The following is an 18,532-nucleotide window of genomic DNA, read 5'->3' as shown; positions in this document are numbered from 1 at the left end:
GTGCGATAGGCTCGCTCCGAATTAGTTGTGGAAATGGAAAATTCCATTAGATAGTATCGTCAGATAGAATATCTAAAAATAATTCAAAGTATTTTTTCCTTTTTCAATTCAACTTTCCCCAACAAAGGATATAGCAGTTTGAAATTGACAGGTGACGTCACATTGTTCTTGGATATATATATATATATATATATATATATATACATTACGGTGGCGCAAAAAAACCGACTGTTTTTTTTTTTTTTTGAATCTCGTGTGACAAAATGTTAGTTTTTGATGTTTTAGGATTCCACTCCAAAAGACAGTTCGCAAAAAAAATTTTAAGAGGTCGCTTCACATTTTTTAAAACGTCAGAAATCGTCAAAAATCGATTTTTTTTTTTTTAAGTTTTTTTTTCTCGTTACGGTATAATTTTATAGACAAAAAAAAAATAAGTTTCCGAAAGTTTCAGTTCAAAATTTGAATTTTTAAAGGTCGCTCATAATTTTTTTTCAATTTTTTGGTGCATTTTTTTAGATCTTTTCGAGCGACCTTTTAATATTCATATTGAAATTTCATCAATTTTTTTTCTTTTATTTAGTAAGAAAGAATCGATAACAATACACCACGACATGAATTAAAAATCAAACAAAATACTGAAAATATAATTTTTTTAATTTAATTTTTTGACGATTTTTGACATTTTAAAAAATTTGGAGCGATCTCTTAAAAATTTTTTTTGAGCTGTCCTTTGGAGTGGGCTCTTAAAACATGAAAAACTAACATTTTGTCACACGAGACTCAAAAAAAAAAAAAAAAAAAAAAAAAAATGTCGGTTTTTTTACGCCACCCTAATATATATACTACAATGTAAAAAAATGTGTGACATTATGACGTCACGCGGTGAAATTCGACTTGTTATATCTTTGTCAATAAACATTGAATTGAAAAGGGAAAAAAAGAGTCTCAATTATTTTTCGACGTTCTATCTGACGATGTTAACGGAATTTTTCATTTCCACACTTAATTGAGCCTCGGAAAAAGCGTTTACAATTGAATTTCACCGTGATCGGAATCTAGATCTATAGTTTATAGATTCGTTCGAAAATCGGCACGGGTGACAAATCGACAGGGGATCGTGATACGGGGATTGGAACGGTGCGTAAATGAAAATTTCCCAACATTCGAGTCAATTTTCGACAGCCACGATACATGTAGCGATTTTTTTCTGTAAAAAGCGATGGGAATTTATACGGAAATATAGTCCGGTTACACGCGGATGTCGAGATTATAGTCTCTCCCTCGCAGGTGTATTGAATATTATAATTGGGTCGGATCTGAAGATGTGCGATACACGCCCAGGTATATATATATATATACATATATATATTTATATATATATATATATACATCTTGCTAATTTGCAATTTAAAAACCACAAGCGATCGGGTGAGCGGATGTTTGTCAAAAGATGAGAGACAGAAAAATCTCAGTCGAGTTACAGTTGTAGGTGTGGGTATAAAAGCATCATTTCGATCGACTGCCTTTCCGCGTCAGAACTGATGTATCATCCTCTTATTCCGCCACCACGTATATCACGGATGTGCGAAGATTACAGCCAGGAAGGTGAGAAGCCTCGGCAATGCGTCAATTTGCAAATTTCGTAACGGGTGAACACGGGCGAGTAAATCAGTCCGGATTTTTGGTATTGAAATTTTTAGGGCGAACCGCGTAGCCGCTTTGCGCAATTCGATGCGCGAAACGGGAAACGCGCGACACGTCAGACGGTGACCTGGGTGAATATCGAGGCCCCGTTTTTGCGGGAGCAACTGTATATTCCATGCGAATACACAACGGCAAAGTGGAGAACCTGAATCGCTAAATCCCATCCTGATATTCGTCAGTAACAGATCGGCGCTGATTATTCAACTATAGCTGAACGAGACGCTTCTTGATCCATGACCCTGACCTCGCAGAGCAGCATCCATCTGCAAGCCCCGTAATAAAAGGTTCTGTTTTTCGTTAAACCGACGCAACGATGCGGATCAGATGAGCAGGATTCGTAAAATGTGTAGACGATGATGGTGACTGGATTTGATCCTTTGAATTGTTCTCAAACATTTGAGACGACAATAAGAGCGATGTTATTCTAATTTATTTTCCTTTTTTTCTTCCTTACCAACAGGTACAAATGCCGATTATACGGTGTATTCGAGGGCATTTAAATGCCGAGATGATATACAACGTACTGTGCAATATGGTCGAGCGTGACCGAGGAGCCCCCTTTAACTTTGGCGAATAGATTTTGATCAGAAATCGATTATGTAAGTGATGAGATATGCGCCATCTTCAGGATTCAGGCAGGCAGGCATAGCACACAATACGGCAGAGCTGCAGAGGGCTACTTTGAAAATCAAATCGTGTGTCATGCGCGAATGGTGGGTGGCCTCCGTTTAGTTTTCCTATTCAGGACGCGGCGAGCAACGCGTGCCAAATCTTCGGGGGCGGTATCGGATTTAAATCCACTTTGAATGAGGAATCGGAAGATTCTAACCGATTCCTTTAAACCAGCCGAGCATTGAAATGCGACCTGTTAAAAACCCGGAGACAGTCTGGCCGACCGGCGTACATGGACTGGTCCATCATTGTCAGATCTTGAAGTCAAAAAGGAATCGAGAATCCAATCAATTTCAAATTTCCAAGTATAAACCACGTATAAGGTACAGACCGACTGCTCGACCTCAGGTGCTATCAGCATTTATTGATCCCGTGATACTGACAAGTTGCACCAAATGCACGCGTATAATATGACTCACTCGATTCGATCGACCAAACGACCGCGTTGTGAAGAATATAACCGAAACGCGTCGCCACGGTAACAGTCCTCTGTTTTATTCGTGGATCAGTAACGTCACGACTTGTGACCCTATGGCGAAAGTTGCTTGTCAAATTTACGCTGTCGCCGTGTTTTTAACGAGGGTATAAACAGCCAAAACGAAGGTGTCCAGCATCCGCATCTGCTGTTCGCTGCAATTCATGAGCTTTCTGTAATCGATCACTTTTCATTGACTAGTCAGACTTCGTCCCATGAGTCAGACGGCTGAAGTGGAAACTCGCGAGTCAGAAAGCGAGCAAGAATCGGTGGGTTTTCAAAATCTTTGAAATAAGCATTCAGGGTAAGGACCACATGGTCAAGTGAAGGGAACGAATGTCCTTGGGGTGATTTTTTTACAGAGTTTTAACAGTAATAATGGCACATTTTCGCTGACTGACGAATACAATTTTAACTGAAACTTTAACTTTCATATCGACTACGAAACGCACAATTACAATCAGTGTAAAATTAGTGTAAAGAAGATACGTGTTCCCTATACATTCGCGGGGTTTATAGTTATATGTATACCAGGACCATTGTTCCGGATAATTCAGATCACGTTACAATCCTTCAACTTCTACCCTAAAACTAATAAAACAATTCATGTCCAGATCGAGGCGATAGAACCCCGCTTCAATGACCTCAGCGACATCGAGAAAGAGTTATCGAAAAGGTTGGGAGATGCGGGTAAGGATGACCCGGACAAGATCTTGGAGAGTCTGAGAGACATCTCGGAGGAGGTGGACAAAGCGAACGTGGTGATATCCAAGGAAGCGGAGACCAGTCTGATCGAATTATCAAAAATGACAGAAGATAGCGGGACGCAGGACGAAGGTGACGTGGCGCAAAAGTTGGTGGAAATCGCAGAGGCGAAGAGGAGGATCGATCAGGAACGGGAGGAGGCCCTGGACGCCATCAAGGTCGACTTACACGTGGAGGATGACGAATTGGAGCGGGTGATGAACAACAGCTCGGACGATTCGTTGGAAGAAGTTTGTAACGACGGTGAGCTTGAGATGCCGTTTACAAAATCGGAGGCAGTGGAGAAATTGAGAAGATTGAGGGACGTGGAGAAACCGGAGGAGTCCAAAACCGGTGAAATGAAAAAGGAGGAATTTGTAGCAGAAAAAATCGCCCGGGGAAACGCGATTTGCATCGATTTGAATAGCGTTCGATCGGACGGTTCCGATTCCGAAGAATCGATATACGAGGACCTGATGAGGAAACCTCCGGAAAATTTTATCAAAGGAAAAACGTACGATTACGACGAGAAGAAGCACGGCACAAGGTGACTTAACAATGCCGATTCCATCACGCAGATTGTTCTAACGGAAACTGTTTCAACTCTGTCCTTAGAATGACCGAGGAATTTATCCTTAAGCATTGCAAGGAAAACAATTTGTACCAGACCCCTTATCTCAACGACGTACTCTACCTCCACTACAAAGGTGAGATGAAATATTGACAGTCACTGTCATTAGATACTGTTTAGCACAAGATTGATATAAAAAACAACGTTTCATCAGGGTTTTCGTTCATTGAGAGTCTTGAACGTTACACTGGCCTAAAGTGCTTGTGGCTTGAGAGCAACGGTATCCGGGAGATAGCGAATCTCGATAACCAGAGTGAGCTGAGGTGTCTCTTCCTGCACCACAATTTGATCAGCAAAATCGAGAATTTGGAGTGCCTACCGAAACTGGACACTCTGAATCTTGCTCACAACAGCATAAGAATGATCGAGAACCTCGGTGAGTCGGATTCCCGTCGAACGTTCGACAACTTTGTTCAATTCCCGACCGTTTTACCTTTCAGACAGCTTGAAGAACCTGAAGACGCTTCATCTATCCCACAACTACCTCCGCGAGACAGCAGACTTCGAGCACCTTAAAGATTTGAACCACGTCACTATCCTTGACTTGTCACACAATCGGATCGAGTCCTTCGACGTCGTCGAGGCGAGTGTTAAGCTTTCGACACTCGATCGTTTTATCGTTTAACCGTGATTCTCGTTATCCATACAGGTTCTCGGAGCGATGAAGAGCCTTCGAGTGGTCACGCTGACCGGAAACCCGGTTATAAAGTCTATAAAAATGTACCGAAAAACTATGACCCTGAAATGTAAGAAGTTAACTTACCTCGACGACCGCCCGGTATTTCCGCGGGATCGAGCTTGCGCCGAAGCTTGGTAAGTTCAGCAGCGCAAATCTGAGTGGATTATCAGTAAAGCCGATTTTTATTTTATTTAGGATGCGCGGTGGACCGGAGGAGGAAATTGCCGAAAGGAACCGGTGGATCCAGGCGGAGCAGAAAAAGATCAACGATAGTGTTACAGGTAACTTGTAATTTCGACGCAGAGATGAGAAATGGTGATTTGAATTTTGGGAATTGCACTTCGAACCGTTAGCTTTGCTGAACCGAAAGAAGCACTTCGAGGCAGTGGCAGCTGCTGAAAAGGAGGAAAAGGAACAATCGGAAAACGTCGAGGCAGCCAAAAGCTGTACCGATTGCAGAGTTTCATCGGAACTAGTGAGTCGTTAAAATGTACAAACCTGACAAAGACGCAAGTCAATATTATACTCACCAGTAATTTTGAATCCACGTTGTTTTTCCAGCTGGAGGTGGAAAACAGAGTGAAGTCAGTGTCTTCGACTTCGTCTTCGTCTCCGTCTTCGTCTCCGTCTTCGTCGAGTGACAATGAAAACGAATATGAAAAGGATACTTGCGTCAATGATTTTTCGGAAGTGAACGAGTCCCAGAGATCAGGAAGTCAAGCTTTATTGGAAAACTCTGAAAGGAAAGCTTCGGATGAACAGATCAAGGAGCTTCTTTTACCGTGGAAAGCAGAGGTCAGCTGTGGATGCTGAACACCTAAACTCCTTCGAAATAATCAAAGATACAACGAAATAAATAAATTTACCTGCAGATTCGTGCACCAGGAAAATCTCCGAGGCTAATTGAAGATATGACGGAGATAAAAGAACACGTTGCGGGTGACCTGGAAAGGAAACGGTTGGCCCGACGTGTCCTAGATAACAGGACGCACAGAGTAGACCAAGCTCGTTCACCAGGTCCTGACTGTGTCGTCGGCACCGATTTAGGAAAGGAGATTCTGCAGACGATTCAGGGTGGTAACAGCATTGCCAGTTCTTCCGAACCTGCAAAGAAGGACTCCGTTCTGGTTGAAGATATGAGAAATGGTACAATAGGACTAAAAAAAAAACTATTATATGTACTGTGATGTTGTATCCTCAGATTTTGATCTGATCTTCCAGTTACCACCGAGGACGATGAATCGTCTGAGGAACCACTGTCAACATCAGAAAATCACATTAGCTCGCAGCTGAGTTCAGTGCGAGAAGAGATGAAAGATTTCTGCGAAGACATGAGGAAGTTCACAGAAGAAAACGGTATCGTCTACAAAAATGGAGAAGTGGTCAGATGCTGGGGGGGTGAAAATAAACTGATTGAAGTAACGGATGATTCGAAGTCTCGGGAAGAAACGGGACGATGGTGGAACACCAAGGAGCGGAAGCAGAGGGTAAGGAAGATCCTGAAGCAACGGGAAGAAGAGTCTCTGACTTCAGCGATGGGCTCGCTGGCGGTCAGGGGGCCGGAAGATCCGGCCCCCAATTACTGCCAGGTGAAGCAGGTGGGGGGCGGTAAACGTGCACATGAAATCGAGGGCCCTGAAGTCAGCCGAAAGAAGTTACTGATCGTGGAGGCTGGAGGCGGAGACCCGGAGGTCCCGCGAGGAGCTAACGAAAGCTTGGAAAGCGTGGCGGAAAGGTGCAGAAGACACGTCGTGAGTGAAACCCGGAGGCAAACGGCGAAGCCGTCGCCATTGTTGGACAGCTGCATATCGACACTGATCCGGGAAACCGGGGAAAAGCTCTCGCTGGAGGGACGCGAGGATTTCAGGGACGAATTGGACGGCCTGAAATCGGCCGCAAGTATCTTAGAAACAAACGAATGTCTCACGCCGTTAGAAACGAGGGAAACAAACGTGGAATCTGCCGATCAGCGGATATCAAGTCGATATTCCGGTGACGGTGACTGCGTGACGAGTCTTTCTGAGGAGGCCGAATTCCCCGACATGGATGCCGCACTGAGGGCGAGAATCACGAGGAACGTGAACGCGCCGAAAACCCCCGAGCAAAGAGAGCGAGCCAGAAAATCGGCAAACGCCCTGATGGACACGTCCAGAGAAGCCATGGCTCGGGGTAAAATGCCGGCGCAAGACTTTCACGCCTACGACTACGCTGAGGTAGGTTAAAATGCAAGCCTGCACATTTGGGGAGGTCATATATATTTTGTATGGGAATGGACAGTGATACGCCGATCTAGAACGGCTCGGCACTTAGTTCACAGTGCCCATGACTTATTCACCGTATGCCTAATGTCCCTGTACAGGTATAACAGTTTCGTCGCGACAATGTCAACCGATGAATATGCAATTCGTTTTACTGTGTTAGTGGGACTACGGGGGTCTTATTCTGAAATTTTATCACTTGTACAGTACGGTGAAACCGTGGTATAAGTAATGAAGCTCCAATGTTTTCGGGTCGTGTTATGTTTCCATGTCCATTTTCCGCTGGACACAATCTATCGTTCGTCGAATCAGATTTCAGTGCAATCACTTCATCGTGAGGACAATTTTTTTTCTATCGATCCATAAAACGAACCGTCAAATAGTTTTAATTATTTCTAGTTTAGCTTTTCGATGAACGAATGAGTTACGTCACGTGAAAAATGACCGTAAAAGTATATATTACCCAACCCAATAACGTACAGCTGCAACCACTTGTATCACCGTTTCCGCATCATCTCTTATCAATTCTCTCTGCACCTAAGCCAGAACAATTGCCAATATCAATCTAGAGACACGTGAAAAAGAGTCTTAGGGTAAATTTTAACGAACCTTTCATCTTCGTCGAGATGCAGGATGCAGCTGCAGCTAGCATACAAACAACCCGTCAGTTCCGTGGCTTCACGGAGGAGGATCACCGGGAAACTGAGGCTGCGATGAGCGAGCAGGACAGGCTTTTGGGTTGCGAGAGGAAGTTCGAGATGTTGGGAACCGATGATGACGAGGAGGACGTTTCAAGGGTCGAAGCATCGCCGTTGATCGAAGAGTTGAAGCCGAGGCTGCGGGACGAAGACGAGGATTTCGGGGACGGTGTTCAGCAGAGGTCGTCGGGGCAAAAGGACGGGGATGAAGCCGAGGACAAGGAAAAGGACAAGGCCAAAATCGTCCAGCAAAACGAGGTCGAAGACTGCAGTCATGTTATAGCCAGGAAAGTCACCAAGACTTTAGAGATGCTCGTCGCCCTTCAGGAAAGCAGCGAATAATAATCCCAGGATCGGCACGGACCTACTTTGGCGAGCATTCGAACGCATCGATACTTTGCAATACAAAAACAACCCTGTAATAATGCAGACGTGTGTATGACGTAGGATGGTGCGAGTAAATGAAGACAGGCCGAAGTTATCCCCGCGTCCTATACAGGAAAGATAATGAATCGATTAACTGATGAGATGAATTAGAAATTAATTGCATTAATCGGGTGCTTTTCACGACAGCTGCACGGGGAGACAATTCAAATGACATCCCAACAAGAGAATTGCTATAATTAAACGTTGTACTCTGCGTTATTATGTTTAAGTTTCCTATTTTTTTTCATCATCGATTTTTATAAATTTATAATTGTATGTATATCATTGGTCAGAGACAAGTGTTCTAATATTAATTTGTTGTTTTTACTCTTGTTTGTTTGTTTGTATGTTATTTTTTTTTTCTTGCTAGTAATTTTTCAAAAGGCTACAATTTACTTGAGTGTAATAATTATTCATCACATGAATGAGCTATTTATTAAACTAACGATTGCAAACACTATATCAGTATACACCATTTTTCATACCTCCCCGCACTCTCAACTTTTTATCTAGCATGTAAGATTGGATTTTACAGCGAGCTGTAAATGTCACAGCAGTTTGGGAAAGATAAAATTTCCACTGAACTGCCGCTAAAAATTTTTACGTACATATAGACGAATAATGTAAAAGGCCGAAGAAGTACGTGCGTCGTACATAGATACATGAAGTTATGCATTACATACCCTAAGTACTTCGTTCCACTTGTTGTTTGTTAAATCTGTCATTTTAATTTTTCTTTCAATATGTCATTTCACGACGATGAAGAAAGAAAACGAACCAAGCAAAATGAACGTGTACCATTCGTTTCAAGAATTTTTCAAGCAATCAAGGATCGTAACATTTTTTCCCGTATTTAATGTATTTGAAAAAAAATTTTTTTTCAATCTCTTTCATTCTCTTTTTTATTGTTATCGAAATGAGTTCCGTTATACACCTATACCGTGAGTTTTTATAACAGCAAAACGATTCCTGCGCCTGATTCAGGGAACCCGACTTACAGCTCATGTTCAAGTTGAGCATCGTATCCCGTATACCAAACGTTGTCAAAACAAACGATACCTGAACGTGAGCTGTAAGTCCGGTTGCTGAATCAGGCGCACGGATCGTTTTCGCTGTTAGAAAAACTCTAGCGAAGGTAAAATTCAGGACGTCGTGTACGATATTATACATATTATACCTATTATGTAGACAGACTCACATTTACAAAATTAATTTCATTACTGTTGTTATTATTATTATTATTATTATTATTATTATCATTACGTCATTTTGTGGTATCAATGTGCCTGTAATTTTCATACCCTTTGATTTAAGTCTGTTTTTGTTAGGTTTTTGATATACACGCCCACACCCCGACCATAAATATATCGTGTGTATAATGGTACATGGACGTATGCGTCAAAAAGGAGAATTTCATGGTAAAGGGTCGTATAATTATTTTTTTCACTACAAAAGCACTCAAAACGCATGTTTATCCTAAAACTAAGTGAAACAATCAATAAAAGTGAAAAGCTTTATGTTTGGCAGATGCGCGTTTTCGGCACCAAAAATATATTTTTAATCATTACATTTATAAATGGTATATTCTCGTAAATGACGCTAAAACTCAAAAATGAAACATAAAGATCTATCGATTTAAAGTAGATCTTTTAAAAAATTATATTGAACGTAACTGTATAAGGTCGTAACGGACGTATATATATATTTTTTTTCTTTGCCAACTGTTTAAAGTAGCACGAAGATCTGGTTTTAGTGATTGGAGTCAGGATTAGCTGCAGACACTGTTGAGAAGTAAGTTTATGAAATGTAATGCTGAATTAAGAGAGAATAAATAACTTTTAGTAAGTTGATCTACCGGTGATGTGGCAGGGTAAGTTGTCTCTAAATACTCATTAGAGTATTTGTATTATTCACTTTGCGATAATCATTGAATGCAAAATGAAACCTTATGTACATACTGTACCCAATATAAGACTATATGAACCGATTGAAAGAAGATAGCATCCCGATGGAGAAATTCCTAATTTAGCTATTTAGCTATATTTAGCTGAACGTTGGTCCGTAATAGTTTTGCTGAAAGCTGATCGACAACTGGAGGTTCGATCCAGAAGAGAGCTCCCTTATATACTCGAAGACCGAGAGTTGATGAAGATCGATAACCGAATTTAGACGGATGCTGAGAACTACGACGCGTCTTAGAGAGTGAGAGCAAAATAGAACGATCCGTCTAGCAGGGTATAATCTAGGAAATGGAAAACTAAAGAGTGGTAAAAAGTATTGGAAAATAAATTAAATAAACGCTTTCCACGGTGCACAGGAACGTTTCGACTTTAAAAACCTCTAAAAAGTAAAGATTTCTCGATTTTGGTCGGAATTCTAAAATTATTTCATGAAATTGATGTATCTTTGCGTACCGAAAATTATTTCGTGATTTGAAAGAAAAAGATACGACCTTGTATACCTTTAGTTTGAATGATATTTTTATTGTACGGTTAACACTGAAATGGTGTAACTACCGGTACTTACGACTTTCTACAGTTAATTACCAATATTATTCTTGTGATGAAAAAAAAATTATATACTGCCCTTCTATTATTACACGTAGTATAAGGTCGTATGTGGGCGCATGCAACCTTAAACCATCAGCGAACGTGATTATTTTTTATAAAGTTCGCGATAAAAAGGCATAACCGACGGTACTTGCAACCTTTTACCGTTAATTCATTTATTTTTCAACTTCAGCCTTTTGAAAAACATTTTAATGTTTTTCACGTAAGAAGGTACAAAGAGAGGGGAAAAAAAATTACCATTCTACCTTTAAAAAGGTAAAAGGTAAAATGTCGTGTAACGGCGCATACGTCCTCTATATCATTAGGCGCGCGATCATCCGATGACGATACGATGATGGTAATAATAATAATAACAATCCCGTTCTTCTTTCACTTCCTTGTTTCTTCATTCACCTCTTTAAGATAATACATATAATATGTATATTATAAGATTTTATAAATTTGGTATCTCTACATTATACATTGGTATAGATACATATGTGCCCATACGTATGTGTTTTCTCGATCTCTTGATTCTTCATAAATTTTTATCATACGCGTAATACTTATTAATTTATATTATGGCTTTACGTGATTAGCGTTGTGCATCGACCTTTCTTGTGCTGTTATTATCATCTTTATCATTGTTATTACTATTATTATTAATGATACGGATGTACAAACATATATAGATATATATATATATATATATATATATATATATATATATATATATATATATGTATTATACATACATGCACGTTTCACGAGCATGCTGATTCAATTGTCGGGAAGTTTTGTGACCTGCAACGTTCGTTCGCGACAAATTTAAAGTAATTAATAACGTAATAGTAATAATAGCGATATCAAGTTATCATCTATTATAGGAAATTTAATCATGATCGAGCGCAAAATTACACCTAATAATAATAATAATAATAATAATAATAATAATAATAATAATGATGATAATGATAATAATAATAATAATAATAATAATAATAATAATAATAATAATAATAATAATAATAATAATAATAATAATAATAATAATAATAATAATAATAATAAGTAACATCGTCATATGACAAAAGTGTCGATTCGCGATGTTCAACAATCGATAATAAATATTCTCGATCGTTGCTCGTATATGTGTATAATACATAATATATTTGTACGTATGTATCTATAATTGATATACGATATGATAAGATTTAATACACACGATCGATAGTTTTTATGTACGTACGTATACAATAACAATAATATGCTAATTACTACATATAATAATAATAAATACTAGAGATATATTAATGTTGTGTATAGATTTGTTTGTTTCATTTTAATTTTTTATTTATTTACTCATAGTCTTTTTTTTTTCCTTTTTTGTCATTTTTTTTTTTTGTCATTTTTTTCTCCTTTTCTCTGTTTATTATATTTACTTAATGCCAGCAGTTTTTTCTTTCTTTCTTTTTTTTTTTTTTTTCCCCCGCCACTTTTCACATATAATAATAGTTTGTATACCATCAATCCGCGCAGCATTTATTAAATAAATTATAGATTCCCCGCAGTTCCCTCGCTGTGCACATGAGAAAGAGAATCAAAGCCTGAATATATTACGTAGGGAGTGGCCGAGCCCTGAGCCCTCTGTATATCAGTATATTATACGTTGTACATATAAATATATATATATATATATGAATGCAGGTATACTTAACATATTGGGTGTGCATACACATACTTATAAATTATGCATACATCTATTATTTAAACTTTATTTTTCTTTTTCCGTCAACTCCGAGAATTGACGTGATTATAGGTCATATGTATATGCGAAACACATATAACTACCTACGTGTGTGTCTATGCATATACTTATGTTTGCGTACATACATACATACACAATATATATAGACACACACACACACACGCTTGCACGCACGCACGCACACACATCCGATCGAAGATGAAGGGTTTTTGACGAAAAAAAACAGTGCATCGCGTACATACATATAGCAGTATGCGTATACAGACAGATATATATATATATATATATATATATGTATCTATATATGTTATAAATGTATAGTAGTTTAGTGGTATAAATATAGGTATAATAATATCGTTCTTGGAACGAATTTTTCAATTGTATTATTATTTTATTTGCCTTAATCTTATTATTGTTATAAACAACCCATATTATCAATAGCATTATTATTATTATTATCATTATTATTATTATTATTATTACACATAGACTCGGCCACCGTTAAGCGATGCGCGATTTCTTTTATATATATACTCGCATCCGTAAGACGGCGGAGCGCGGAGGAAGAGGGGAGGGGAGTAAATTAGTTGTACATATAAGTATAGTAATTTAAATTATCATTATTATTTTTATTATTATTGTTGTTGCTGTTATTATTGTTGTTGTTGTTGTTGTTGTTGTTGTTATTATTATTATAGTATTTAACGTATATTATTTTAAATCCTCTACAGCTGTATGCAGTATGTAATATTAATATTATAATATACATAAATTGTACGTCCCAATGCAGGCGTAAAATAATAATTCGCACGATCACGTTATACAGTATACAATAATGATTATTATACGTAGGTATTTCTATAGCCTAATTTCATATACATATAATTAAACCGTATTAGTATTCTGATTATTGTATAATGTATTAAGATGAATTTTTAATCAATTGTATAATCCACTCGTTTCTTCTTCTTTCCTTTTCTATTCTCTTTTCGGATCCCCCCCCCCCCCTTTTTTTTCAAATTCTTCATCCTGTATACGGCGGCGACGTGATTGTTAATTTAATTTTCACTTCTGACTCTTCTTACTACATATATAATAAAAAGTTACAAACATAATATACATGTAGTGTAACGAATGTATGTGTAGCATTGGCGTATCGTCATACTTATACATTCATGTATACAAACAATATGTATTATTATTACCATTATCATTATTATTATTATTATTATTATTATTATTATTATTATTATTATTGCAGTGCAATATTGTTTCTTATACCGATCACACAATTTATTATTTTTCAATTTCATACACGTACATGGGTGTGTGTGTGTGTGCGTGTTTATGTATATATATATATATATATATATGTACTCATATGTCCCAATATACTTCAACAGTTTCAAATTGCACGACGAATCTATATATTATACGTATATTCATGTATGTATGTATCAAGGTATATGGAGTAGAGTTCATAAATTATGGTTACCGATGTGAAGGGGGGGGGGGGGGAAAAAAAAAAGAAAAATAAAAGAAAACGTAGAAAGACATCTCTCCAATTTTCGTTACCAATATTATCTGCAACATGAGAAACATTTTTCTATCTTTTTGCTTTTTTCTTTGTTGCAACATTTATTGTTTATTTATATCGTTATTACATATACCTCAAAGTATGTACATGTAATCGAGCCACGCTCACGATTGCTGATCAGAGAATCGGTGAACATCACCCATTAACTAATAATTGCAGGTGATAAAAAATGTCTATCTCGCCGTTATTTAAGAAAGGATTTTCTTTCAATAAATATATTCCTTTCGTATTCCTTATACGAAAAAATTACGGCCCCACTGCAGCAACGTTTTACAAGTAACGCGTCATTATTTTTATTTTTTTGTACCTTTCTTTTATTTCTTTTCGGTGTGTTTTACTCTCCTCTCGTAATCAATTAACAATATTATCATTACCGCGAGAATATCAATATTTAAAATATCATTATCACCATTATTATTGTTATTAATATTATTATAGTTTGTGTTGTTTTTTTTTGTCTTATTTTTTTATTTTGATCATTGTTCACATTATATTTTTGTTAAAAAAATTTTCATTCGAAAGGAAGTTTTGCAAATGCCCCCTCCCGGGCGATTTTGTTTTTTTCATTCTATTTCACCATCGTCTTCTTATCTATCCTATCCTCTTCCTTGTCACATACTGCATCATCTCATGTATACATGACACGTATAATATACTGTATTACACGCTTAATCTACAGCATATGTATACCTTTTTTTATTTAATTTGAACGAATCGCCTAAATGAATGGAAAACGAAACATTTGGACATATTGTAACAAAATGATGTTATGCGAGAGAAGAATTTTTCTTTTTTTTTTTTTTCCAAATTAGCCAGAATTAAAATGACAGAAAAAAAAACTAAAAAAACTTCTCATATTTCTAATCGTTTCTTCTTTTCTCCCTTTCGCCTCACGAATACACATACACACACATACACACACGTTTAATCCCTGATAGAATCTCTCTGTAGCCGTGAGCTTAGATGGAGGAATAATAATAATAATAATAATAACAATAAAAATAGTAGTAAAGATAATTTCCACATCAGCCCGTATGACAGGCGCAAATCCGTGACTTGAATTCCGCGACTCCTCGGATTACAAAAAAAAAATGATAACGATCGTGACAGCGACGTTACAATTTATAATAATAAAAATAACAACAAGCGTAGAAAACCCGAAATTATTGTTACTGATATTACATGTATAACATTCTTTATGCTCCCGTTTCCCGTTCCTTCAAATAATTACAGCACTTATACGTCATCCTTTTGATTGAAATAGGACCCATCATATATTTATATTATACCAGTTTATAAATAGTTATTATTATGCTGTATAAATATGTGTATAACAATGAATGTATAATAATAATAATAATCATAATACACGTATAATATTAACAATGATAATAATAATAATTTAATGATGGGTAAACGCGTCATTTATGCTTATTTATCTATTTCATCTGGATATCTATAATGTTTATAGTATAGCGTACGCATAACAATAATAATAGTAGTAATTTTATGATGTTATGTTTATATATATATATATGTATGTATAAGATATAGATACGAGACTGCAGCATATAATTAATTATACATTATGCAAATGCGGTGTATATATGTAATTATATCGTATAGGATATACCTAATTTCTCGCAGGATCAAATCGAATTGAAAGAAATTCAAGGTCCACGTTAGTACCAGACGATGAAGGTGTGAAAACGAAAATATTAATGATATTAATAACGCTATTGAAAATATTCAGAGATTTTGCTGTACTTTCGATCCTTTTTTCATACCGGCTAACTGATAAAAGAACAACGACAAATTGGATAAGTAAAAAATGACGATTGTGATTAATGGGAATAGAAATTTTTCTTTCTTTTTCTTTTTCTAACCACTTTTTTTCGTTTCACTTAACTTCTATACTTTGCGTTCTTCTCTATTTAATTTCACTAAATACTTACAGCTGTCGGTAAAAGTATTTTTAATTTTCCGCGTATTTATTTTTTGTTTGTTTGTTTTTTTTTTTCTCGTTTAGGCAGTTTTTTCTCGATATAAAGTAGATTAGAAAAAATGTTCCTGCGGTCATCTTCATTGGTGACGATTTGTTGGGTAAAAAAAACGATGAATTAATTCTATAATGATAATGATTGTATATACTAACTAATTAACGCTAATTTCTATTAATCATAAAGTTTCCTCTTCTTTTCTTCCCATTTTTTTTTTTTTTTTTTTTTTTTTTTTTTTTTTTTTTTTATCTGTACTTCTTATTTCAACACGATAAATATATTATCATACACGTACGTATACGACTAGAGACGTATGACTAGAGAGATAATTCGAATTGTTTTTTTTTTTTTTTTTTTTCATTTCTTTATTTGTTAATCAGTAAGTGAACGAATTGTTATTTTCATTAATTATGTGTGTGCACGTATTGTATATATGCATGAGATATTCTAACGTATGTATGTATTTATTTATTCACGTAGTACAATAATGATGATAACTTTTCTAAATTACGAATGAAATGGTTTTATTTTTTTCTTTCTTTCTTTCTTTCTTTCTTTCTTTCTTTCTTTCTTTCACCTGAAATGGTTAGACAACAGGACGACTAAATTTGAAAAGAAATGAAAATAGAAGAGAGAAAAAAAGAATAGACAAATTAAATTTAATCTGATGCTGAATTTAGCTGATTTAAAATTTTTCAAACGATCGATTAACATTACATTTCAATATTATATATAAAGTTTATTATAAAGCATCGAATTTTTTTTTTTCTTCTTCTTCTTTCAAGAGGTAATTTCGTTTTTCTTCATTGCAATTCGCAATTTAAGTTTGATTAGAAATTATGCAAGAGTTAAAGAGAAATTAAGAAAAATTTTACCTTCAACAATAATAACAATAATTATAATAACGATAGTAAAAATTCTCAAGAAATCTGAGCAATTCCAAAAATTTTCATCACTACTCCTCAACGTTTCTTACGTTGTTTTTTTTCCTTTACGCAGTTAAAATTTCTTCCCTATAAAAGTTATATTGATACATTACTGACAAGTTATATCTTTCAAGTGAATACACTTACACGTTGTTGTTGAAAATGTTCTTTATCGTTACTATTATTATTATTATTATTATTATTATTATTATTATTATCATCATCATCATCGTCATCACCATTATTATCGCACTAGTATTACCACCTTTCAACGTATCATTTGAGCTCGATAAAAGTTGAAAAAAAAAATACGGAAAACGACGAGCCTGTCGTTATTATACATACATGCCGCAGGCAAGATCGAGAAACATCAAAATATGCGATTACTGGTGTTTAATATCGAAGAATCAGTACTGATCTTGAACACTAACGCGCGCACACACATTGTTCTGTATAAGAATTGAATCGGTTTGCGTTATTTTTGGATGAAATTATTATTTTTCCCCCTAACTTACTAATTTTCCACCCCTTCTTTCGTCTTTACTTCACCATCGTTCGTGAATTTTTTTTCTTTTTCTTTTTTCTCGCCGCATCATTGTTGCATCAATTTCATTTTAGTCATATTTTTCTTTTACTTATTTTATTTTATTTTTTTTGTTCGCAATTTGTTGTTGCTCTTTTGCTATCAAACGCCTCCGTCATCAATAATTACAGATTAGAAATAATGCTATTTTTCTTTTCCCTTTTTTTCCGTCAACTTTTTCCCAGCTTCACAATTTCTTCTCTGCCAAATTCTTGGTACGTTCGGTTGTTTTGTTGTTTTCGTTAGTATTTTCAATTGATTTTTTTTTTTCTTATTTCCGCTTCTTCTAACAACCGTTCAAAACCCAAGATTCGTTAAAAACACGTTTTGGATTAATGGGTCCTATTTCGAAACGATGAGTTAAAACAGAAGAATCTCAGAATAGTAACGATAATAATAATAAAAAGAATAATAATAATTTTAAAACAATGACAATGACTAAGATGATGACAATTTTTGCAAACAACTACAAAATAAAAATTTACTCGTTACATTTCCATTACTACCATTGTTGTTGTTGTTGTTATTATTATTATTATTATTATTATTCGTCTAGAGATTATACACAATATTCGTCTGTATGATGTATATTAAATATGTAGGTATACATATATATATATGTATTTAGGGTATTGGGATATTTATAATTCATTTTATTTGTTTTGTTCTTCAATCAATTTAAGCGTTTTAGTTTTTTGTGTGTGTATAAATCTATATACGGTAACGATTCGAAAGACAAAAACGGAAAGATGAGGAAAAAAAACGGACAAAAAGAATCTTCCGACAAAGCACACACATTCATTTCGTCTTCGATCTCCTATT

At 35.9% G+C, this 18,532-nt stretch overlaps 1 protein-coding gene across 1 annotated transcript; it reads left to right on the top strand.

Annotated features, from left to right (window-relative positions):
- The first annotated feature begins 2,786 nt into the window (after positions 1-2,786).
- Positions 2,787-8,271, top strand: LOC124408508 (leucine-rich repeat and coiled-coil domain-containing protein 1-like). Its single transcript, XM_046885473.1, has 13 exons — positions 2,787-2,854; positions 2,969-3,026; positions 3,409-4,142; positions 4,211-4,302; positions 4,381-4,602; positions 4,667-4,809; positions 4,876-5,039; positions 5,101-5,186; positions 5,259-5,380; positions 5,467-5,700; positions 5,778-6,051; positions 6,127-7,118; positions 7,796-8,271. The coding sequence occupies exons 1-13, from the start codon at positions 2,787-2,789 to the stop codon at positions 8,201-8,203; spliced, it is 3,597 nt and encodes a 1,198-aa protein (XP_046741429.1). The 3' UTR covers positions 8,204-8,271.
- The last annotated feature ends 10,261 nt before the right edge of the window (positions 8,272-18,532 follow it).

This window comes from Diprion similis, chromosome 8, assembly GCF_021155765.1.
Source record: "Diprion similis isolate iyDipSimi1 chromosome 8, iyDipSimi1.1, whole genome shotgun sequence".
Classification (NCBI taxonomy): Eukaryota; Metazoa; Arthropoda; class Insecta; order Hymenoptera; family Diprionidae; genus Diprion; species Diprion similis.
Note: the sequence above shows the minus strand (reverse complement) of the source record. Positions and strands in the feature narration are given on the sequence as shown.

Excerpts from the sequence above, each read along its gene's own strand:
- LOC124408508 (XM_046885473.1), top strand. The coding sequence starts at position 2,787 with ATGACTCACTCGATTCGATCGACCAAACGACCGCGTTGTGAAGAATAT. Across the intron at positions 4,603-4,666 it reads AAGAATGATCGAGAACCTCG|ACAGCTTGAAGAACCTGAAG; the intron begins GTGAGTCGGATT and ends TTTACCTTTCAG. Across the intron at positions 5,040-5,100 it reads CGAGCTTGCGCCGAAGCTTG|GATGCGCGGTGGACCGGAGG; the intron begins GTAAGTTCAGCA and ends TATTTTATTTAG.